Genomic DNA, 25,585 nt, shown 5'->3' on the forward strand with positions numbered 1-25,585 from the left:
CAGTCACCCGAGTTGGGCACTCTAGGTGCGCCTCTGTGTGGGCTGTGTGCTGCAAAGTTTTGTTGTAGTTGAGCCTTGATTGGTGTCACTGGGAGGAATTGGCCTCCAGGCCAATTGGCTGTGAGGACCAGCTGCATCTACAGTGGAGGAGACACCCCTATGGAGCAGGACTTGCTTAGAGTCTACCTCTTGAGTGTGTCACTTGTGGATGCATAGAGTTGTAATCTGGTATGGTCTGAAGCTGTCCACCAGATGCCCTGGCTCGGGTCTCCAGGGAGGTGAAAAATCAGCCACTGCCTGGAGCCACTGGATATGAGCTACAGAGAGATCTACAGATGGCTGCTATTTGTATTGGGCTAGGAAGTGCCCAGGTGAGGCCCAGCTGTGAGGCAAGGCAGGCTGGTGCTAGTGCAGGGTCTTGGGCCTTTTATTGATCGGTTTGGGTCATGCTGGCTCCAGCTGCTGCTTGTTCAAGAGATTTTTTAGCAAAGTTTGAAGCCTGAGCCAGGACAGGCCACTCATAAAGAAAAGCAGCTGCAAACAGCTTTGGTGGGGCTGCAAATTGGATGGGGTGAGTTCTCAGGGAATCACCAGGGCAGAGTGAACAGTGTGGGGCACACTGATGGAAACTCAGATGTGCCTGCCAGTCAGCTCTGCGATGGGAGAGGTCCAGCACAAGAATGATAACTCCTGTGAGTATCCTTGTCTGGGAGAAAGCTGCCCCCGAGTTCCTGCCCCAATGCCAGACAGTCCAGTTCTTCCCTGTATGTCCCTGGATTCCCCCAAAGCCACTGCCTGGCACTGGACTGTAAAGGAATGGACACTGTGTAAGTTTCGTCCGTGGGCCTTTTAAGAGGAACACCTGGGGCTCCAGCAGTCTCACTCAGCCACAGTCCCTACTGGTTTTTATAGCTAGAAGTTATGGGGACTTCTCTTCCCCGTCTGGAACTCTGGTCTGGGGGGGGTCTGGTGTAGGGATAGGACCCCCTGCTTCTCATGGGAGGCCTTGGACATATCCCTCCTGATTAAAGAAATGTGGGTATTGGACCAGCCTGTTTGGCACGCCTCTGCCCCTCCTACCTGTCTCAATACGCTTTCTTCTTTACTGTTAATTGTTGTAGGACTTCCATTCAGCCAGATTTCGGGTGGTTCTGATGATGGTGGTTCTGTATTTTAGTTGTAATTTTGATGTGGTTGTGGGAGGCAGCCAGTGCTTACCTGTGCCACCACCTTGGTTCTCTTTTTCAGTCTCTTTTAGTAATACTTTGTAGTTTTTAGTCTATAGGTCTTTCATATCCTTTGATAATTTTATTCCCAGGTATTTTATATTTTTAATTATTTTTTTTTTCTTCATTTCTTTTTCTAAATTTTTGTTGTTAGTGTACAGGAAGACTGGATTTTTGTATATTGATTTTTGTATCTTATCAAATGCTTTTTCTGTATCGTTGATAAGATCATATGACTTTTATCCTTCCTTTTGGTAATGTGGTATATTACATTGACTGAACTATCCTCGTACCCCTGGAATGACCCCCTTCCCCTTGGTTGTGATGTATTTTCTTTTTGATGAATTGTATTCGATTTGTTAGTATTTTGTTTATGGAACAGTCTCTCCTCCACAGGATAGTACCTTGTTGCCTTATTTACCAATCTATTACCAACTTATAGACAAGCATTTGACACGTGGTCATTGCTTAGTATTAATTGAATGAATGAGTGTCCATAAGTAAGGGATGGGTCATCTGGCATATTTATAAAATATAATTCCATTCAGTCCCCTTAAAAAAAGAAGCAGATAAAACTATATATGCACTGATATAGAGAGATGTGTATAGTTTTAAGTAATGAGAGAAAGTGACACAAAGTAATACAAAACACTTCATTTTTCTAAAAATTTTGTATATATTAGTCTGTGTTAAGATTAACAGTCAGGAAAATAAAATACATACTGTTACCACTAAGTACCTATAATGTTGGATGGGAAATGAATATTTTATATACTATTTTTGTATTTGAACGTTATAAATAAGTATATGTACTGGTTTTTCTTTTTAAAATTTATCTTTATTGTTGAAAGTATTACATGTCCCCCTTTCCCCCTCAGTGACCGCCCCTCCCTGTTTTTTTAAATGTTATTATATTATTAGTATTTTGTTTTTATTGATTATTAGAGAGAGAGGAAAGGATAGAGAGATAGAAACATCAATCGGCTGCCTCCTGCATGCCCCCTACTGGGGATTGAGCCCACAACCTGGATATGTGCCCTGACCAGGAATTGAACCAGTGACCTCTTGGTTCATAGGTTGATGCTCAACCACTGAGCATATAGACCGGGCTGTTTTTGTTTTGCTTTTTTTAAAAATAAAAATAGGTTTTAAGGAGAAACTTAAATATTTTGTTTTATTACTTGGGACCTCATTTGTTTTATTATATGGTATTGGATAAAATTCAAGATTCTTCTCTTTAAAATTTTTTTTCTCAATATAAAAGCACTAGTGTTCCAGTGCATGGATTCGTGCACATTAAAAGGAAATTAATTAGAAGAAATATTTTAATATTGCTTTTCACGTCTTGCTAATGAAAAGAAAATAGGATTCTACCGAGTCTCCTACCTACCTACTCCAGGACTTCTGTGAGGATCCAATGAGATTAGGCGCGGAAAACACTTCACAAACATTTGGTTAAACTGTGAAATGTTTGCACCTAGCTATAATGCAAGTCGGGTTCCTGGGCTGAAGAAACTCCAAGGAGGCTAGTCGCTAGGGAGAGGAAGCCAGGCGTTGCTATGTGACGTCATTACCCGGCGCCCACAGTGATTGTTTCAGGCTGGGCTGAGCTCTGGGCCGAGTTTTGCACCATGGGGCCTTGGCAGCGTTGGCTGCGATTTGGTGGGCTGTTACTCCGGGGTGGTGGTGGGGCCTGTGTCCCACTTGGGGGAAGCCGAGTGTTGGTTTGTCGGCGCCGTTTATTTTTAAACGGCCAGTGCGTGTCATGGCAGCTCCTGCATTGAGCGTCTGCCCCCAGGTGGTCAGTGCGTGTCATAGCTACTGGTCAGACAGACACTTAGACTTTTATATATATAGATATGTCATCACTTTAAAAAGAACATAAAGAATACTATACAGAGAATTACGTGGAGCAAAATGTTCAAGTTCCCTATTCCACCTTCCTCTTCCTGCCTTGCCATCCACTCACAGGCAGAGATAGCCATTTATATCATTTATCCTTTCATACATTTCCTATGCATATGCAAACACAGATAAAACTTATTCTCAGATTTGCTTTTTTAAAAAAAAGTTCAGCATCTGGAAATTTTCTATTTTTGAACATGATTATAACATTGTTTTTAATGGCTATGTTGTATTTGTTTGTTTGTTTGTTTATTTATTTATTTATTTGTTTGTTTGTTTGTTTGTTTGTTTGTTAATCCTCATCCAAGGATATTTTTCCATTGATTTTTAGAGAGTGAAAGGGAGCAGGAGAGACAGAGAGAGAGATATCAGTGTAAGAGACACATCGATTGGTTGCCTCACACACACACACCAACCAGGGCTGGGAATTGAGCCAGCAACTGAGGTACGTGCCTTTGACTGGAATCGAACTTGTGACCCTTCAGTCCTGGCTTGGGCATATTTCTTTGTATTGAATCCTGCAATTATTTATTTAACCAGTGAAGTTTTTCTCATTAAATTTTCTTTTTCTTAGAAAGAAATAGAATTGAAGGTGGGATGTCTCTTTGTCCCAATGATATATTAACAACATAGTACATTTAGTTTTGTGACTCGAGCTGTTCCTGTATTTTATTGTATATTTCATTTTCACGGTTTTGATCTGTTCCTGTATATTTCAGGTTTGCGGATCAATGGAGAGCTAATTACTGCCTATCCCCAGGTGGTGGTAGTGAGAGTACCAACCCCTTGGGTGCAAAGTGATAGTGACATCACTGTTTTACGCCATTTAGAGAAGATGGGATGCCGGTTGATGAACCGACCTCAGGCCATCCTGAACTGTGTTAATAAGTTCTGGACCTTTCAAGAGTTGGCCGGCCATGGTGTTCCTCTGCCCGATACTTTCTCTTATGGTGAGTTCACTAATAAGAATTTATAGCCTTAAGTTTTAGAGAACTGATAGTTTTGAAAGCCATATTAAACTAACAGGGTTATGTGATATAAGGAAATATGTAAACATGAGAGAACTTATAGAAGTTTTTATAAGTTAGTTTCATGATGTGGGTAGAACAAATTCAGAAAACTTTGCTTGGAAAGGGCCAGATAGTCAATATGTGACCCTCAGTAATGCTGTATGAGTGTGAAAGTTGCTATAGGAAATGCCTAAACAAACAAGCGTAGCTGTGTTCTAATAAGACTTGATTATAAAAAAAGGCAGTGGGTCATATCTGTCCCATAGGCTCTAGTTTGCCAGCCTTTGTGGTAAAAGGTAATAGACTTTGATGACATCTCTGTTTAATTTCTGTTTATCTTAATTACCATTTTCATGGTAATTCTTCATAAATATTTTCTTTTTTCTTAAGAAAATGACACTACACCAGGTATGCTTTAAACTAGTGCTTCTAAAACTATCCGTGGTAAAGGATCTTTTTTGTTCTTTTAAAGACCAGTTTGCTGTGTATCAATACCCTTACAAAGTACAATAAAAATCTCACAGCAATGCCAGATTTCTATAAAAGCTTCTAGTGCTTACTCTTTTTGTATTTATCTGGTCACCTATCAATAGCAAAGAAGTCAGAAGTTGGGCACAGGTTACTAGACTGCACTGTGAATAAGCACTGCTATAAACAATATTGTTAATATATTTTCTTTCTTTCCTGTTCTTCTAGTTTGGAAAGGGTAAATCAGTATAGTTTTTCATTAAGATTATTTCTCCAAATAAATGTCCAGTAGAATGGCAGGAGAGTTAATGAGGCTTTAAAAAGAAAGCCCTTTCCTCTTCTTATTTTTAATATTTTAAAGAAGGAAACTCTTCAAGTCTATATGATATGTGATACAGTTGCTGTTTTTAGCAGTTGCACGAGAAGAGTCAAAATGAATAGTTTGAGAATTCTGTCTTCCTGATGTTTATATCATGGCTCTATAATTCTGATTTTAAGAGAGTGGAAAGAAGGAAAGGGTTAACCAACTGAAATATTACCGATGCTCTGATGTTGAAGGCTTCATATTTGGGCATGGATCATCTTTCTCTAAGCTGCTAATTTATGATATTGCAGTTAATAAACTTTTTCCTGTTTTAGTTTTTCTATATCATCATGTTATTTTTTTACAACTTCAACCCATTTTTTGTGCTTTAATTTTGCTGCTATATCATTTGTTCCTTGGCAATATGAACAGTAAGAAGCACGACTTAGCACATTGGTACTGAGTAGTGTAGAAAGAACTCTGATTAATTAATAAGAGGTAAGAAAAATTAATTTGTGTGTTTGAGACAGAAAGTGTGTGTACATATGCATACACCATCTTCAACCTTGGATAAGTCTTCTCAACTAACTCATTTTTCTGTTTCTTAATCCAAACAGGGAACTGCATATACTAAAGTAGGTCTTGAGGTTTCAGTTATTTGTATGGTGGAAAAATAAGGGATACAGATATGAAAAGCCCTAACCGGCGTGGCTCAGTGGATAGAGCATCAGCCTGTGGACTGAAGGGTCCCAGGTTTGATTCTGGTTAAGGGCATGTACCTTGGTTGCAGTCACATCCCCAGGAGGGGGTGTGCAGGAGGCAGCTGATTGATATTTCTCTCTCATTGATGTTTCTAACTGTATCCCTGTCCCTTCCTCTCTGTGAAAAATCAATAAAATATAATTTAAAAAAATGTGAAAAATGGTATAGAATTAGGAAACATTGTTTTAACTAAAGTATACTTAATTTCTTTAGGTTGGATATTAGAATATTTATAGTTTAAGATAGCTCTTACCCATTTTAAAACGTGTGGTTGTTTTAAACAGATATTTAACTGTATTTTCAACTTTTATTACTTTCTCCAAGAAAAATAAAATTTAGTCATGAGGTTCTTAACTTCTACCTTCCGTGTGTTGACATTAATATAGATAAAATTTGTCACACTCTACCTCTATTGATGTTGTTTTTAAAATTTTTTGTGCTCAAATCAGGTGGTCATGAAAATTTTTCTAAGATGATTGATGAAGCAGAAGTACTGGAGTTCCCAATGGTAGTGAAGAATACACGAGGTCATAGAGGTGTGTATGAGTTGTTGCTATGGTAACATAATTTTGACATTTACTTTTGATAATAAGGGTGATTGATTATACAGAATAGATTTTTTTCTTAATTATATCTAAGCAATCATTTTCTTTGTCTTTGTTCATGGTTATTGACTAGGTAGTAGCTTTTGAAGCAGGGCTTCTGAAGAAAAATTAGAGGGAAATTATTAGGTGCATGGTACCTCAAACTTATAGAGGGCTACTGTGAGTTGTTCAGCTTGGCTTGAAGCTATTTCTATTCATTTACTGATTATCCTAGAGGATTTAAGACACATACTTAATTAGATTGAGTCCCAAGTTCATACCTTTGACTTATTCAAGAGTTCAGGGACTTTCACCGACTCCAATCATTCTCCTTCCCAATTTATGTAGTTTGAAGACTTAAATGTATAAGGCAAAAATATACAGCTTTAGAAGACAGTGCATACAAACATCTTAATGGCTTTAGGTTAAGAAAAGATTTCTTAAGGCATAAAATGATTCATAAAATCCAAGTACTTCACAAGGGTGAGTGCCTTGACAGGGATAGCTGGATAGAGGTCAGCTGGGACTCTTGACTGCAATACTCAGTGTGGCAGCCAGGAAATCTGTGGCTCTTACAGTGGATGCCCCAAAGAAGTGGCATGAGCTTTTATGACCCGGCCTCAAAAGTCAGATAGAATTGCTTCTGCTGTATTCTGTTGGTTGAAGCAATCACAAGCCCTCCTAGATTCAGAGGGATGGGACATAGATTCCCCCTCTTCTTCTTTTTTTTTTTTTTTAATTGTTTTATTGCTTAAAGTATTACAAAGAATATTACATATGTCTCCTTTTTTTTTTTTTTTTTTTTTTTTTTTTTTTTTTTTTACCTCCCTTGACAATCCTCTGGCCTCCCCTACCCCTATGTTTTCAAAAATTTGCAAATCAATGGAATGGACTAGAGAATTTAGAAACCAGAGTTAAGTATGTTGTGACATACTGCTGTTTTAATATACAAAGTGAGCAAAGTAGGTTTGAGTTCATGAAACACAGTTAATAAAGATATTGTAATAATCATAACCTGCATATCTTTTTCCATACGAACAACAATTAGCCTACTTTTGCACACACCTGTATACAAATGAAGTATATTAATATATTGTACAAATTAATGACATGTTTTAACTTAGAGGGAAATGTTTTGCTAATAAGTGAGTGGCAGTATTGGCTAATCTGGAGGAACACAAATTTTATATCTCTACCTCACAATATATACTGAAATAAATTCTAGATTACTGTAAGAGTTTGGATGGAGATTGAGAGACTCATGGACGGTGATTATTAACTTTTTTATGTACAATTATTGCATTGTCTTACTAATTGTAACTCTATTACTTTGGTTAAAAAGTAATTGGATCTAAAAGAACAGACTGGGACACAAGAAGATGGAGGCAGTGGATATCAACCTACCCACAGATTGACGACTTACACATATTTTTTATTCTTTTTCAATCACAGGCAAAGCTGTTTTCTTGGCTCGAGATAAGCACCATTTGGCTGATCTAAGCCATCTTATTCGCCATGAAGCTCCATACCTGTTCCAGAAGTATGTTAAAGAGTCTCATGGACGGGATGTACGTGTCATTGTTGTGGGAGGCCGTGTGGTTGGCACCATGTTACGCTGTTCAACAGATGGGAGGATGCAAAGCAACTGCTCACTAGGTAAAAATGATGACGGTGTCCTTCTAGTATATAAAGTAATATTTCAGCATGTCCAATGAGTATTTGTACATAACTACAGATTTTTACTTAATAAGTTGAAAAACACATTATCTTTAACATCTAAATATGATTAATAGACTATGACTATACTACATATACTTTTGAGGTTGTTCTTTTTTTTCAGTAATGAAATTGGATTTCTCTGAATCATGAATTTATTTTCACTCAGGCTCAATTTGTAACTCAATGCATACATGTATGAAATGTGTGATTAGATTTAAAGATACCCTCTTTGTTGATATACTTACTTTGTTTATAACTGGAATTCATTTAAGATAGATGTGTCCTAACTCCATTGTTCCAAATAAGATTGCTGATTTTGATTTATCTAAATGTGTATTTTCTGAGATCTCTTACTGTTGAAATGCCACAGAACTTAGTCTGGGTTTTTTCTCTGTTTATTTCACTTTCTTGGTAATTTTATCTCACTCCTGGCTTTAGATACTATCTATATGTTAATATTCTCAAGTTTATATCTCTATTTTAGGCTTTCTCCTTGAACTCCAGGCACATATAAATAACTGCTTACTCAGTATCTCCGTGTAGATGTCTAATGGATATTTATTTTATTTTATTTATTTTTAAGCCTTGTTGAAACAAGGCCACCAAAAATTTTGGTTGCCTCCAAAAAAATTGGGAGAGAGAGATTATAGACATTTATTTTTAACATGTCCACAACTGATCTAAGTCCCCCTCTTACTTGTGTTCCATATCCAGTTATCACTTAATGGCAATTCCACCTTTGCAGTTTATACCAATATCTTTAGAGTCACCTTGTTCGCTCTCTTCTCCCTTTTTCTGTTTTCCGAATGAATAATTGGTTGTCCCAGAACTCTTTATTAAATAGTCTGTTTATTACTGATTTGTAATGCCATCTATTTTATGTATTAAATTTCCATATATGTATTGGTTTGTTTAAGGACCCTCTTTTCAGATGCTGTTCTTTTCCTGTGTGAATGAATATCAATCTTAATTCCTTTGGCATTATGCCTAGGTATCTGATAGAGCAAGAGCCCTTCTATCTTGTTCTTCAGAATTGAGTGCCCTTATTATTTTATCCCCAGAGAGGCCTTTTTTATGATGAATATTCTCTCATATTCAGTATGAACTGTTGTAGCAGCATTTTGTATATAGCAATGAAAAAACAGATAAAAATCCCTGCTTTCACGGGCTTTGTGTTCCAGTATTTTGCTGAAACATTTAATAGTTTTAGTCATAGTCTATATTAGAATTTCTCTTGTTTCAAAATCCTTATATAGTATTTACATGCTCTATTCCTAGGTAGTCTTTTTAAAAAAACAAACCATTTAGAGTTGGTTGTACCTATATTGCAAGAATCATTACTCACCACTGTGTACTCCCCAGCTTTAACTTCCCATATCTTGAGGTCTCTCTTCTTAGTCATTTTCTTATGTTAGTATTGTTTCTTGATTATTTTCCCTGGTAGGGGGTGTGAGTGATAGGTATATCCCCTCTTATGTTTTTCTTTTTTTATTGTTTGAGATTGGATTCTTAGGTTACAAGAGTCAATTTTCAATTCTACTGCTTTATAGGTTACATTGTTACAGTTGAATGGCCAAATTGTCTTTTATTTTTTTGGTAAATCATTTATTCTTTCTAAGTCTTGTCTTTTCTTTTTAGCTCAGATTTTTTCAGGATTTATTTATTTATTGTTAATCCTCACCCAAGGATATTTCTCCATTGATTTTTAGAGAGAGGGGAAGGGACAGAGAGAGAAACATGGATGTGAGAGAGACAAATCGATTGGTTGCCTCCTACACACACCCCAACCAAGGATTGAACCTGGGACCTCTCCCATGCATGGGGCATTGCTCAACCAACCGAGCCACACTGGCCAGGGTAATAGCTTGTTAATTTTTTTGGTTGTTGTCTCATCATGGCTCTGCTTTGGTTGTTTGGAGAAGCAGTCATTTAATTCATGGGCTAATGTGCCAGGCTCCTACTGAGGTACTTTAAAGAAGCCTTTCTGTTTCCTGGACTCCCCTCCCTACTCTTTCAGCTTCAGTGATAGGAAGGTCTCAGCTCACCTATACAGTTGCTTTTTGACCTCTTTGGGATCAAAGACATTAGGCATATTCATGTACTGCTGATGTCAGTTTTCCTCTTGTGGATACACAGAGATATTTGAGCCAAGCTCTCCTCAAAATTCTTTGCTGTCTAGTCCTTATGTCAGAGCTTCCTGAAGCTAGTCTCCAAGTGAGAGAGTCTAATTCTAATTCCTTTCTCTCAGATACCAGCAAACTTTAAGACTTCACCTATATTCAGTCAGCTCCCTTATGCCCCGAATCCTTTTGGCTGAGGAATGAGTACTATAGAAGAAAAGTGCCATGTTTAGGTTCCTTTTGTTATAAGATTTTATCCTATCCTCCATCCATATTATGCATCCCTGTTATTTTTGTCGTAATTGTAGTTATGCAAGAGTTCTACTTGGTCTATATTATTGCTAGTAAGGTAGGCTTCCGTGAAAGTTGAATGTCTTCTTCAGAATAAATAGCATATTGAAAAAGTATGAAATTAGGAATTCTCTGAGAGACTGGGTTGGAAAGGGATTCCCTAATGAAGGAAACTTAGATTTCATAAGTTCCAATTTTACATGAGAATAGCACCTTTGTTTTCACTACTCATTTATAAGAAAGGGCTAGCCTTAGAGGCCAGCTTTATTTTACTCCAGAAATTTATCATTTTGGTAACTTCTTATTTTTTTTCTCTTTTGCCAGGTGGTGTGGGGATGATGTGCTCTTTGAGTGAGCAGGGGAAGCAGCTAGCTGTCCAGGTGTCTAATATCCTGGGGATGGATGTGTGTGGCATTGACCTGTTGATGAAAGACGACGGCTCCTTCTGTGTCTGCGAGGCCAATGCAAATGTAGGTTTCATCGCCTTTGATAAGGCTTGTAATCTAGATGTAGCTGGTATCATAGCGGACTATGCCGCCTCCCTTCTGCCCTCTGGCCGGCTCACCCGGCGTATGTCCCTGCTCTCCGTGGTGTCCACGGCCAGTGAGACTAGTGAGCCGGAGCTGGGTCCCCCAGCCAGCACTGCTGTCGACAACATGAGCGCAAGTTCCAGCTCTGTTGACAGCGACCCTGAAAGCACCGAGCGAGAACTGCTCACCAAGCTCCCAGGGGGCCTATTCAACATGAACCAGCTGCTAGCCAATGAAATTGAACTCCTGGTGGAGTGACTCCACTGGTAAATAATTAACCAACAAAACCCTGTAAAACTTGCTTTTTCTTTTTTTCTTCTTATTTTTTTAACCAACTTGCAATGCTGTTCATGGAATATGCTCAGGAAGATGAGAGAAAATTGAGTAGGATTAGTTAGAAGAGAAGAAAGAGGGAGATAGACAAGACCTCTGCTAGTAAGATGTTACTGTCTTGCATTTACCGATGATACAGATAGGCTAGGCAGAAGAGGTGAGATACAGAAAAATGTCAGGTTCTCATAGTTACCCTTTTAATTACTCAAAAATGTGCGTGTTCTCAGGCCATAAAGAACATACAAAATTTTTTCATGATTCCTTGCTTTTGTTTTTGTACAGTTGGTATAAATTTCAGAGTAGCATAACTTTACATTGTGTGGCAAAGATTTATAATGGGTTTAGGAAAACATCTATCTAAATTATAGGAATTTTTTTATACAAATCTGAAAATTCTGCCTTTACCATATTAACTAGCAGCTTTATATTCATAGTTTATGATGTCTTGAGGGGGCTCTTATTGGGATTTATTATTTCTGTTTTTAGTTTTTCCCTTAATTTGAGTGGGAGGGCAATGTGAATATGACCCAATAAAGGTTTTTTAAATGACAAAATTGGCATGTTTGCATGATAAGGGGAAATGAACAGTATTGCAATGTCTGGTACACAAAATATCATTTACTCCAATGTAGATAAAATTACACTAGTTTAAAATATGTGCATTGACTTGTATTTGTTAGTGTTTTAGTCTTTTTTGAAAGATATATACTCTGTTAATGTTGCATTTTTTAAAACACCCTAATCTAACATTCCCTAATCTATACCTGCATCTTTAACAATGGCCAAAGTGAAGAAAATGCTACCTTTTTTGTTAATAAGACACTGACTTCAGACATGCACATTGAAAGCCTTTTATTTTTGTTCCCCTTTTTTCTTTTAGTGGTTGGGCATTTAAAGAATTAGGACAAGGAAAAATATTTTGGGTGGCAAATCAAAGGCCTATTAGTTCTTAAGCATAAGCTGAAGTGATTTCTAATTTTTCAGCATTATATTGCATTTTTCACATTTTAAGAGGGAGTATATATGTGTGTGTGTGCACGCATGCATGTGTATGTGTTTTGCTTTTTGTTTACACCAACCAGTCAAAAAGGATAGATTCTAGAAAATGGAGCATGATGGGAAACACTTTTTAAAAAAACTTTAAAAGCAGATTAGCTGTTTTCATAACTGTACTCCACTGGGGTAGAGGTACTCACCTAAAAACATAAGGAAAATAGATGCTTCTTAGGTTTTTTGTGTATATGTTGTTTGTTTGTTTGTTTTTCTTTGTTTCTGGACTGTTCAGTGTATGATTTATTCAAGGCTACATGCTTTTTTCTTCAGTGCTTCTGACTCTGTTTCCTCCTGTTTACACATAGGTTTTGGGGTGGGGTAGACTGGGCGTTTTTGTTTGGGGACTTAGCAGTATTGAGTCTCTTGTAGCCCTACTCTGAAACCTTCAGTACTCTCCACCGTTTATATTCCTTTACTTTCTGGATTTATAAAAGCCCCAAAACTGCATATAATATGAGCCTTTACAACCTGGGTAAAACTATGCCAGTGATGGTTTTGAAGGAGTGTTAAGAAATGGAGGTGCTCCAGAGCTCAACGTAATTTTTTTTTAAACGGCAAGTTCCATCTCCCTACAATCCTCTGAAGCTTTCACCCAAGTCCTTTCTTGCCTCTCCAGTGCTTTTTTCCTTCAGATGGACCTTAAACTTAATTTCTTGGACACTACTAGAAAGACTTCGAGGCAATAATAAAGATCAGTATTAACCAGCTCTAATGATCTAACAGAGGTTTGATCATGCTTACTTGTACAGTTTTCCCCCATTTTAAAAAGGAATGTAATAAAATTTTTTTCCATAGAACTAAATAATATTGAAATTGAGTGAAAGGTTGATTGTTGACAAATAGAATAGTACTTCTACTCTGTGCAGTGTTTCATTTCACCTGAAAAATATATACATAAGAGGAGTTTCTAATTTATTTTAGGATATTCTCATCTCATCTAGAAGAATTTGACTTGCACAGGGTTATTTTGGGACTTACATATATAAGTACCCCTGACTCATTAACAGAAAGAAGTACTCGGTACTTCTTTCACTGAATGACCATACTTTGGAGGATGTATCATATTTGGGATAAAGAAATAAATGAGGGAGAAAGAACTGTTTAATCATCATTCATATGTTTGTGTAGAGACCATCTGGTTGCCACCTAAATTAGGTTACACATATTTTAAGTAGTTATATATTCACATGTATATAGATTAATTAATTTTAAAACACAAATACCCTCTCTATTTGATGAAGAACTCAAGGTTTATGTTGGGTGGGATAAGGCACCAGGAAAAATGTAGGTATCTTTTTTAAAAATTTTACCAAATTAACCAAGAATAAGAAATAATCAGATTATTTCATCTTTGGTTTTATTCAGTATTCATCTTTTGTGCATTCACATTATATTAAAACATAGCTTTACCAACCTATTTCTAGATCACATACTCTCATGTTAGAATGAAAAGGGAAGAAATGATCATCTTAGACTTTAAAAACATGAATATTTTATTGAATTTCTTCAAAAATTAAGGTAAAAGATATGAACAAATTATTCTGGAAGAACCCAAATGAAAACAGCCCAAATATTTAAGTGAAAGTTAAATATATTTTCATATTGTTTAATAAATTTTGTTTATTAATCTTTATTGCTATTATGAGAGGTAAAAATGTATTTATTAAATATGTATAATCATCATGCCAAAATTTGGATTACTGTAAAATTATTGTATATTATTAAAATTGTAATTCTGAATTGTATTTTAAAAGTAATTCTTATATTGTTTTTATGTTACTCATGATGAAAACTGGACTATATATATATACATATATATATATATTTACACATATATAAACATGAACTATTCCATTTAAAATTTTAATAGTTTTTTTTTGTGCCTAAAATTAATTGGTCATTTCTGCTGGCTTTTACTCCACTGAACTTTAAAACTTTTCTGTATGTGCTATCAATAAGAAAATATCCTGGGACATCATAAAAATCCATCAAGAGACTTGCTTTCATCAAGCACTTTATCAGACTTTTGAGAAATGATTGGAGGCATTGAAAGAAGTAATTGACTTTCAAAATCATCTCTTCTTTTTCTCAAGAAGAAAATGGAAAAACAAATTCTCTTCATTCAGTGAGTCCCCAGTTTGGGGTCTGGGAGCCTAGAGACATTGTGAAATCAAATCTTATTTTCTCCTGGCTCACTCTTTTTGAGAAGGTTAATGGGCTATATGGCTGGTGAGACACGATCCCCTCCTAAGAAAATGTAGGTGCTCAGACAGGTAACCTCTGCTGCTACTGTTTTTTTATTTGTTTGTTTGTTTGTTTAATTTCATTTAAAATTTGTTTTTGTTGTACTAGGATATTTTTAAATGTAATATATCGCAGGATTTATAACCAGGTTTATTGCTTTCTTTCTTTTTATTAAAAAAACAAAAAGTTTCATTTAAGATACATTTAGGCGCCTTTTAAGCTTGGATTTTGGAATGTTTCAGTAGTGGACAGAAATCTGGTGTTGGAATCTTCTAGTCCTCCAGGTTTAATTTGAAGTTTTTAGTTTTGTTTTGAATTTTTGTGTGGTATTTTATTTCCTTTATATCAATGCCCTTTAGCCATGATGTTTTGGGGTGGCTGCCTAACTCTAGTGAAAATTCTTTTTATATTAACGAAAATTTGGTGTTTGAAATTCCTTAATGTTTTGCATTTTTTAAATTGTTTTTAAAGAAATATTCTAACTGCTTTTACTGTTACTGTTCTTTGCCAGCCTTTTCAGGAGCCAAAAATAACAAAAACAAACAAACAAAAAATATACCCAGAGAAAAAACTTTCCTTCTTCCCCCTTCCTGATGATGAGTGAGAAGTATTGAGAACTTTCGGGGTCAGTGCCCTTCTAAACTCCCCTTCCCCCAATAATGCAGCTGTATAATGAATGCTAAATGCAGCGGTTTGGATTCAGGCACAGCCCCAGCCTGCTTACAGGTAATTTGACTCTTTATCCTTTCTTTTCCATCATGAGGCTAACTACTTTCCTTTTAAAAAATTTCTTTATGTGCTTTCAAGCTAACCATGGGTTTGTAATAGCTCTCATTAAAAAAAAAAAAAAAAAAAAGCGTTACTATATCTAGCAAATAATTTGATTAAAGAAGAACATTTGGGAATAAAATTGGAATTGGTTGGGATGAACTCAGGACTTTGATTGGGGATGTGCTTAAATTGTATAGATAAATCCATTCCTTGCATATATGTCTATGATTACTTCAGCGTGTGACTTTTTGGCTTTGTTTTTTGTTCTGGGTTTGTTTGTTTCTTCCGTTGTGCTACTCTGGCTTAAGCTTTTTCAGGGGTTGGTGTTCCGAGTGCACAGTGAGCTCACAGTATAAAGACATCAATTAGGAGTTGACAGGTATGGAAAACTAGAGTTTTGAAAAGGTAAACTTAGGTTCTAGATTATATATATGGTAAAAATTCACCAAAGCGTTTAGTTGACTTTAGTGCTTCTCTTTCTGTGACATCATAAAAATGAAAGGGAATGATGAGACAAAGGTGGCAGAAAGAATTGTAAGAGCAGCATGACTTCAGAACTAGTTATCATTTCAGACACCAGTGCTAACAAAAATAGATGTAGATGTAACTTGAGATTATCATAAAACGATGGTTCAAACATTTAAAAATTACAGGTTTGAACAGATTGGAGGACATTTCTGAAGCACAAGGTTGTTAAACAGATAAAGGCCATAAAGTTAGTCGCAGGAATGGGAATACAACTTGTCCTTTCTATTTTTTAATATACTATCCCCTTCTCTGTGTACCCTAATCCAACATACGAGTTATTTTGGGAGATAATCCTCTTTCTTATAGGTGAAATTTTAGTGACAGTAGTCAGGACCTTTTCAAGACAATACTTCTACGTAATTTTATCCTGTGGCTTTAGATGTCCTATTCAAAGAGACTGTCCAATAAATCACTAGTTAGTGAGTTGGAAATCATGGCTCATAATGCTGTTTCTACAGCTGAAGGTATAAAATAAATCGTTAACCTGTTGTGCTGTATTTCACTCATATAAAATAAGAACAGAAACTTTCATAAGCATTTTAAGACAAAAATACTTAATCTGTGAACAGAAGTTTACTAATGAAAGAATCCCAGCTGCACTCCTGTAGAAATTTATGATGTATGCTAAAAAAAGGCTTGTATAGGAGAAACTTGTTCTCTTGTTAATAAGAATGGCCAGCTTTAGAATGTGTGGAATATGATTGCACGGGGCATGTAGAATTTAGCAGCCTTCGTTCTGCTGCCTCCATGAAGATCACTGACTTGATAAGAATGATCTCGCTTTTTAGGTTTTACCATAATCACTTATTAGGTGGGCCTTTTATAGCATATATGCCTGGCTGCTATTGTGGGGTTTGGGAACATGAGGGGTGGGGTGAATTGTTGTTGTTTTAGGTTTCAGTCAGACAGACATCCCTGTGCCCCAGTTCCCAGAAGCACAGCAGGCCTCTAGGATCATCCGTGGGAACGGCGCAGTCCTGACATCACCAACTCTCCTGCTCAGGCTCATCCCATATACAGAGGTCAAAAGGGTGGGGTTTGAGATGGGGGAAGGAATAGAAAGTAGAAACTGTCACGGTAGTGCTACTGTTGGCTAGCCTTTGGTGCTTATGTCAGTGTTTTATTTTTTTAAGTTAGTAAAACTACATATTTTTATGTTGGGGTAAAGGTAGTGGGAGGTTGGAACAATAACAAGCCTTTACTAGTATTACTAGTTCATTATTGAATACTGTTCTTTAGTAGCTAATACAAAGTAAATTTGAAAACTAGACCCACAGTGACAAAGAGAATGGGAATAGAAATGAATTTCAGGATTTTAACAAACAGAAAACATTCATGTGGTGTTAATTTCCAGTTCTACAACTGCTATTACATTTGTTATTCTGTCATGCTTTTTTTTGCCCTAATTCTTTTATGTATGTATACAGTTTGAGGAAATGTGCACTTGTGGTCAGTTCTTTTAAAAGGACTTAATGCATTTATTACTCTTTTGTAAAAAATATTCCCAATGCTTATATGGGCATACAAATGCTACCCTATTTTAAATGTAGGTGGCGTATGTGTTCGTGTTTTAATGTATTCAGAGCCATTGGGCAATAAGCAGTCCAGAACATTGAAAACTCAAGCAGGTAAAGTACCTAACACCCTTAGTGTCTAGAATTACTTTTAAAAAATCCTTTATAGTTGCATCTGCCACAATTCTTTTGGTAGCCTCTGAACTGAAAATTTGCAGGAGTTGTAGACTAGTTAGAATGTTAAGTTATGCATTTATTCATAAAATTATAGGGATAGATGAAGGAGGAAAGAAAGGGCTCCTTTTTTTTTTTTTTACAAACATATCTAGCTTTATTGAGTTATAATTGACATACAATAAATTGTACATATATAAGGCGTATAACTAGATAAATTTTCACACATGCACACATACGTATAAAAACATTATCATATCAATATAATGAACATATCCATTATCTCTAAAAGTTTCCTTGTGTCCCTTAGTAGTCCCTCCTTTCTTATAGTCCCTGTTTAAGAAAGGGCTCCTTGAGACGGCAACTGTTGTGTTTAAATCTTTGCACCTTTTTAATTGTTTTATTTTTATTTTCCCAGCTTAGCATGAATGAACATTGATCATACATTGTTTGGTTTTCAGTGATTGGGATTTTTTGTTGTCTTGGAATTTGGCGGGGAGGTCTTGGGGGAAACAATGAGGAAGTTTGTGCACATGTGAAATTATGAAATGTTTAATAAAGGAATTTTTCTGTCTAATCTGAATAATAAGCAAGAACTTTTTCTGTATACCCTTCTGCTGCAGTAGAGAAATAACTGTTAGGTGGCAGCAGAAGAAGGAATTCTTCAGATTGATGGCTACTGACAAAATCTGCATAAAAGAGATAGAGCATATTATACCAAGTGAAGTAAAGTTGGCAAAAAAATGGAAACTGGATTAAGATTTCTAGATTCAGCTCTAAATGGTAAGTTATTTTCAATTAAGAATGTATTTTCAGTACCGGTGTTATAAGTCACTGTGATGTGTAATCATAAATGCCAATAGGTCCTTGCCTTAGGATGAATTTCTTCTACTTTGAAAAAAATTGAGCTTTATATAAAATTAGGGACTTATCTCTAGTTAATATATGTAAACCCTGTTTTCAGCTTTAAGTAAAATTGATGGATAAATTTTTAATATATTTAAAGAAGAGGGGGAAGAGAGAGAAGCATCCATCAGTTGCCTCCTGCATTCGTCCTTACAGGATCAAACCCACAACCTGGGTATGTGCTCTGATTGGGAATCAAACCTGCCATCTTTTGGTGTATGGGACAATACTCCGACAAACTGAGCCACACTGGCCAGTGCACGCTTTTAGTTTTTAATGATAAGAACATTAAATATCTTCCATCTCAGAATCAGAGTATATCTTTTCCAGCTGAGGTCACCAAGGTAAAGTGAGGTAATAAAAAAAAAAGTTGTGATTTTTTTTTTGTGTGTAATCTAAACAATTTGTAATATTGTGATGTTAGTTAATTTTTTATCTTTACTTTTTTTCTCATCCAAAGACTGTTTAAATCTAAGTTAAGTGGGTTGTCTGTGTTTTCCCCCCTAGGTTCTTTTGAAGTAACCAGTGGTATTTTTTGCTTATTACTTCATTCACAGAATGGATGAAGATACGTTCAACTGTGTTTTTTTCAAATGGAGGATAATATACAGTACAAGGAAGCAATAGCTCTAACCTGTTGATTCATTGTGTTTTCAAAAATAAAAACACCGGAACTGGAAATGAAGTAGCATGGAGTACGATTTGTTTTTTTGGCAGCTGTTTCTACCCACTCCATCTCATATGCATTCACTTCAGTGCATATATCTACACTTGAAGTCTAGTTCCACATATATCATTTTCAGTATTCTTTTCTTCACTTTTTAAAGATGAAACTGCTTTGGTTTTTGATAGACTAATCTCTCTACAATGTATTCTAAAACACTCCTTTTGGCGCACAGATATGTATCACATGTTTTAGAGCTTCCGTGGGTACTACATGCTGCTCTCAGCCCACAACAGCTGCCGGGTTCAAAATGCCATGGCCCATTACAGAGAACTGCCAGGAGCTACGGAGGAACTGCCAGGTAGTCTTCCTAGTAAGAGGCATATTTGAAAAAAAAAAGGAGATCTGACATTATGGAAGATGGTTGAGTCAAGAACATAGATTTTTCTCCTTACACAAAGAAAGCTCTAAACCTTTTCTACTGCAAAGATAGAAAACGTGGTGGAAGGCACACACAAGGAATTAGAAGGACCTTTGGGATTCATTTGTGTTCTCTCCTGTTTTTACTTACACTGTATAACTCATCTCTAGAATGTCAAAGGAAAGAGATTTTTTTTAATTCAATTATATTGGTAGGCAGACAAGTACTTTTAGAAAAAATTATAGCTACTTGATTTTCTTTTAATTAAGAATGATGGTATTGAAACAGTTCTGGAGATGGAAAGTGATAATGGTTATACAACAGTGTGAATGTCCTTAATGCCACTGAACTATACACTTGAAAATGCTTAAAAGGAGAAATTTTGTTATGTATGTTTTACTACAGTTTTTTAAAAAATTAAACATTTGCAACACAGTTCTACCATTTAGTTTATAAGGTGCCAATTTCATCACATCTTTCATCAGCATTAAAAATCTTGACAAATTAATTTTAAAAAAGAATGATGGTATTCTATCGCAATTCTCATAGGAATTCTAACACGAATAATATTTTCCGAGTGCATATCCAAACTCCTGGAGTCCTGTTATTAGACATTTTTGTCCTTTGAAATCATGTTTTTGAGGCATTTCAGGCCGAGCTTAATATCAGGTCCTGCTTCCCACAGTTTGAGTCACTTGATCCCCATTTCAGCCCAACCTCTAAGTTAAATTCTGGTCTTTGGTAAAACACATCAAATATCTCTTGTCCAACAATAACACTTGGCATCAAATGACTTTTGTTACTGGCAAGATTCTGATACTATACTCCATTTTTGGTAATTCGATTTCTGTTTTGTCTCCTATGGCTGAGTGCCTGTTTTTGTAACCTTCCCTATATCCTAAATGCTCTGTGATTAAACTCAGACTTTCACTTAAGGGTATTTTAAGGGTCTACTATGTCCATGCACACTTTTAGGTGCTGGGGTTAAATCAGCGATTAACATAATCTTTGCCATCATTTACTTTACAGTAAGTTAGGGGAAACAGACAGCAAATTATAAATGTTACTAAGCTGGAAGTGTGCCTGGAATGTTTGAGGAACAGCAATGAGGCCAGTATGTGTGGAACATTGAGAGCAATAGTAGAGCAGAGAGGTAATGAAGGGTCAGGTCAAACAGAGCCTTAAAATAACTGCCTTAAAAAAACGTTCTATTTTGAAAAAAATTGAGAGGCATTGGACAGTTTTGAGCAGAAAAGTAATATGATCTAACAACATTTTAAAGGGATCATTTTAGCCCTAACCGGTTTGGCTCAGTGGATAGAGCGTTGGCCTGCGGACTCAAGGGTCCCAGGTTCGATTCGGTCAAGGGCATGTACCTTGCTTGCGGGCACATAACCCAGTAGGGAGTGTGCAGGAGGCAGCTGATCGATGTTTCTCTCTCATCAATGTCTCTAACTATCCCTCTCCCTTCCTCTCTGTAAAAAAATCAATAAAATATATTTAAAAAATAAAGGGATCATTTTAGCTATATTGTTGAAAACATGCTCTGAACAGTCAGAGAAACAGGGAGACTTCTGTAGTAATACCCGCAAGAGGACTTCTGCTACTGGCCAAGATGAAATAACTGAAGAGACTGAATTTATCCTGGCATCTGAAACAATGAAAAAGTAGGACATGATTTATGAAACAATGGTTTTCAAATATTGGACATCAGTTAGCACAAGGTGTATTTCTTAGAGGTGGACAACAACTAGGGTGAACCCTGTGATTGCCCCAGGTTACTACCAGGGGAATTTTGAGGCCACAGTGCAGAAGAAGGCAATCTAACAGGAACGTAGTGGTCTCAATGAGTTGAAGAAATGGAGTTGAGAATTAGAGGGCCAGCATAGCTAGAACTCTCAGAGCAGAGTGCCAGAGAGGAAGGAGAGGCACACGGAGTGAATACAGAGATCTGCAGAGGTTCTCCCTGAGTGTTTGGGTGAGTACTGAGCACTTGGATATAAAGAAACTGCCCAAGGGCAGAGGAAAAAGAAGAAAAAACAAAAACACCTGAAATTATCAGTGGGAAGTCCCTGGAGCTCACAAAAGGACAGGAATAGTTTGTATTCCCACCAGCCAGAGTGGAAACACTAAGTATATCATGGGACAAAAAGTAGGGAACTCAGTGAACTTTCCATTTCAGTTATTTTACTTTTCAACTCCAGAATCTATTTGAGTCCTTTTAAAAATGTCTGCCCTTTTTTGCTCAGCCGGCATGGCTCAGTGGTTGAGCTTTGACCTAAGAACTCGGAGGTCACTGTTCAATTCCCGGTCAGAGCATACGCTTGGGTTGCGGCCAGTCCCTCAGTGTGGGGTGTGCAGGAAGCAGCTGATCAATGATTCCCTCTCATCATTGATGTTTCTATCTCCCTCTCCCTTTCTGAAATCAATAAAAAAATATATTTAAAAAATTTCTACCTTTTTATTGATATGCTTTATTTGGTTAGACATTGTTCTCATGCTGTCTTTTTATTCTGTAGACATGGTTTCCTTTAGCTCTTTGAATATATTTAAAATAATTTATTTAAAGTATTAGTAAGTACAACATCTGGGCTTCTTCAGGGACTGCTTCTCTTGATTTCTCTTTATGTGCACAAGTCATACTTGTTTCTTGTAATTTTTTTGTTGAAATCTAAATATCTCAAGTAATGTGACATCTCTGGAAATCAGATTTTCCTGCCTATTTTGCTGCTTGTAGTAACTTATGGGTTCAGTGACTTTTGGACTAATTCCATAGAATTTTTAATGTCAGAGTTTTTCAAAGTCCCTATGGATATCTCATTCTGCAACTTTTCATTTTAAGCTTTTTGGTTAGTCTGTTTGTGTCCTCATCTCAGACAGCTGTGGTGTTTAAACCTAGCAGACAGTTCAAATAATGACATTTCTTAGGAAATAAGATCCTCTCTGCTCCCCCCAGGATTAGGAATGCAGGCTGTTATTTCTCAAGGCTACAGTAGAAGTGGGGAATGGGGGATAGACTAAGGTAAATTAAAATGCCACAAAGCTCACTGCTCTCACCAAGATCCAGCTGTTTTTCTTAACTAAATGTCCCTTTGGTTGCTGCAAGCATATGGTTAATTTTGAGTTCTAAAGCTGATTCTGACCATTTGTTTTTTATTTTTTAATCCTCGCCCAAGGATCTGTTATTTTTTTAAATTATTTTAATATACTTTTTTTATTGATTTCAGGGAGGAAGGGAGAGGGAGAAAGAAACATTAATGATGAGATAGAATGATTGATCAGCTGCCTCTTGCACCCCCACCCCCACCCCACCCCCGTCCCCTCTTTGGGGATTGAGCCTGCAACCCAGGCATGTGCCCTGACCAGGACTCAAACCATGATCTATTGATTCATAGGTCGATGCTCGATTACTGAGCCACATTGGCAGGGCGAGAGGGAGAAGGAGAGAGAGAAACATCAAGAGAATACATCAATTAGTTGCCTCCCTTACATGCCTCATCTGAGGATTGAACCCGCAACCTAAGTATGTGCCCTGACTGGGAATGGTACCCAAAACCTTTTGATGCTCTAACAGTCGCACAAGCCAGCACCTGACCATTTTTTGCCAGGCTTTTTTTCTTTTATGTAGGGATAAACTTTTGGAAGTCTTTACTGTATGATTTTTTGCTGAGATCTTTTGCTTTCATTTTTCATTAATTTATATTAAATACCTACCATTGCCAGATACTGTTGTTTTTAAAAAAATATATTTTATTTTTTATAGAGAGGAAGGGAGAGGGATAGAGAGCTAGAAACATTGATCAGCTGCCTCCTGCACACCCCCTACTGGGGATGTGCCTGCAACCAAGGTACATGCCCTTGACCGGAATCAAACCTGGGACCCTTAAGTCCACAGGCCGACGCTCTATCCACTGAGCCAAACCGGTCAGGGCCGCCAGATACTGTTTTAAATGGGCTGAGAGGATACAGCATGTTCTCTGGGCTCACATGTTATATAACCACAGTAATAAAATAGTGGCTTGTGGTATAATGTAATATTAACTAATATCTGCTATGAAGAGTTTGTAGCCTACTTGTTCTTCCCCTTTTTAAAAGAGTTTTATTATTAACTAGAGGCCTGGTGCATGAAAATTCGTGCACCGGGGGGAGGGTCACTTAGCCCAGCCTACGCCCTCTCACAGTTCAGGAGTCCTCAGGAGATGTCCTACTGATGGCTTAGGCCCGCTCCCCATGGGGAGCGGGCCTAAGCCGCAGTCTGGCCTCCCTCTGTGGGAGGCGAGGACAGGGATCAGTGGACAGTGCCACCCCCATCACCCTGCTATTGCCGCCCAGCTTCCCTCTGCAGGAGGTAACCGGACAAGCCATCAGGGGACAGCACAGCCCCCATCACCCCACTGCTGCTGCTGCCCGGCCTCCCTCTGCAGGAAGTTACTGAACGGGCGATCGGGATGGTGCCAGCACCCCTCCCCCCATCGCCCCTCCACCGCCACTGGTTGTGTGTCCCTCCCCATCCCCCCATCACCGTTCCCTCCCTCTGTCTGCTGGCATATGCCTTGGCTGGCCTGGCACCGCCTGCTTGCCAGCACCACCCCCCTCCGTTTGGTCAATTTGCATATTATGCTTTTATTATATAGGATTTTTTGTTTTCATGTAGCTAAGCAAGTATTTTGCTTCCTTGGAAATACTTATTTCAAGTTAAACCATTCCTTTTATACCTACCAATTCCCCAAGCAACTCTATTTCATTAAATGTATTTTAAATTTCTTTATGAAAAACCAGAGGCCCGGTGCACAAAAATTTGTGCACTCGGGGGAAATGGGGGTCCCTCAGCCCGGCCTGTACCCTCTCGCAGTCTGGGACCCCTCGGGAGATAACCTGCTGGCTTAGGCCTGTTCCTGGGTGACAGAGGGCAGGCCCAATCCCTAGGTGCAGCCCCTGGTTGGGCTCAGAGCAGGGCCGATTGGGGAGTTGGGGCGCCGCCCCTGTCACACTCAAGGCAGGGTCAATGGTGAGGTTGTGGTGCCACCCCCTGTCACGCACAGAGCAGGGCCAATCCGTGGGTTGGGGCGCTGCCCCGTCACGCACAGAGCAGGGCCCATCAGGGGGGGTTGGGGCTCCTTACCCTGTCACGCACAGAGCAGGGTCGATCAGGGGGTTGGGGAGCTCCCCCCTGTCACGCACAGAGCAGGGCCCATCAGGGGGTTGCGGAGCTCCCCCCTGTCACTCACAGAGTAGGGCCGATAGGGGAGTTGGGGCACTGCCACTCTCACACTCAGGGCAGGGCCGATGGGGAGGTTATGGCTCTACCCTGTCACACACAGAGCAGGGCCGATCAGGGGGTTGGGGAGCTCTCCCATATCAGGCACAGAGCAGGGCTGATCAGGAGGTTGGGGCGCCTTCCCCTGTCATGAACAGCAGGGCGGATAGGGAGGTTGTGGCCCCGCCCCCTGTCACACACAGAGCCGCAGAGCGATCATGGGGTTTGGGCACTGCCCCCTGTCACGCTGGTCCCGGTGCCGGGAGGCCTCTTGGCTCCGCTGATCCCGGTGCAGGGAGGCCTTGCGGCTCCACTGATCCCGGTGCTGGGAGGCATATTACCCTTTTACTATATAGGATAGAGACCTGGTGCATGGGTGGGGCTGGCTGGTTTGCCCTGAAGGGTGTCCTGGATCAGGGTGGGGGTCCCCACTGGGGTGCCTGGCCAGTCTGGGTGAGGGGCTGAGGGCTGAAGCTCCCAACTGCTCCTTTTTTTCTTTTTTTTTTTTATTCTGGGCCAGCTTTAGCTCTGAGGCTCTAGCTCTGAGGCCTCTGCTGCTGAAAGCAGGTATCTGGTTTGTTTGGGTTCTATAATTGAAACAATGTATAACTCCAGCTCTGAGATCCAGGCTGGCTGAAAGCAGGTTTCTGGGGTTTTGTTTAGCTTCTATATTTGTAACAATGTTTCAAACTGCAAGCTCAGAGGCCAGCAAGGCAGGTGGGGAACGTTGGTTTCCTCCATCACTGAAGCAAGCAAGCCTCATGTTAGTTTCAAGCTGCCTGGCTGCCGACCGCCATCTTG

The 25,585-nt window shown here is 38.3% G+C and overlaps 1 protein-coding gene across 6 annotated transcripts in view; it reads left to right on the top strand.

Moving 5' to 3' along the window:
• RIMKLB (ribosomal modification protein rimK like family member B) overlaps positions 1-19,127 on the top strand; it is a 37,109-nt gene extending 17,982 nt beyond the window's left edge. The window contains exons 3-11 of one of the 6 annotated variants that reach the window (XR_009451150.1): positions 3,851-4,081; positions 6,125-6,211; positions 7,712-7,915; positions 10,714-10,859; positions 15,061-15,275; positions 16,743-16,870; positions 17,399-17,476; positions 18,160-18,319; positions 18,950-19,127. Coding sequence is in view for 2 of the 6 variants with exons in the window: in XM_059682149.1 (XP_059538132.1) it covers positions 3,851-4,081; positions 6,125-6,211; positions 7,712-7,915; positions 10,714-11,177 (986 nt within the window). In the remaining 4 variants the exon portion in view is untranslated. Of the gene's footprint in view, positions 1-3,850; positions 4,082-6,124; positions 6,212-7,711; positions 7,916-10,713; positions 13,113-15,060; positions 15,276-16,742; positions 16,871-17,398; positions 17,477-18,159; positions 18,320-18,598; positions 18,775-18,949 lie in introns of those variants that run through there. The other 5 variants (XR_009451148.1, XR_009451151.1, XR_009451149.1 and 2 more) reach the window with 5 other exon arrangements.
• Positions 19,128-25,585: the final 6,458 nt, after the last annotated feature.

The sequence above is a fragment of the Myotis daubentonii genome, chromosome 2, assembly GCF_963259705.1.
Source record: "Myotis daubentonii chromosome 2, mMyoDau2.1, whole genome shotgun sequence".
Taxonomy (NCBI): domain Eukaryota; kingdom Metazoa; phylum Chordata; class Mammalia; order Chiroptera; family Vespertilionidae; genus Myotis; species Myotis daubentonii.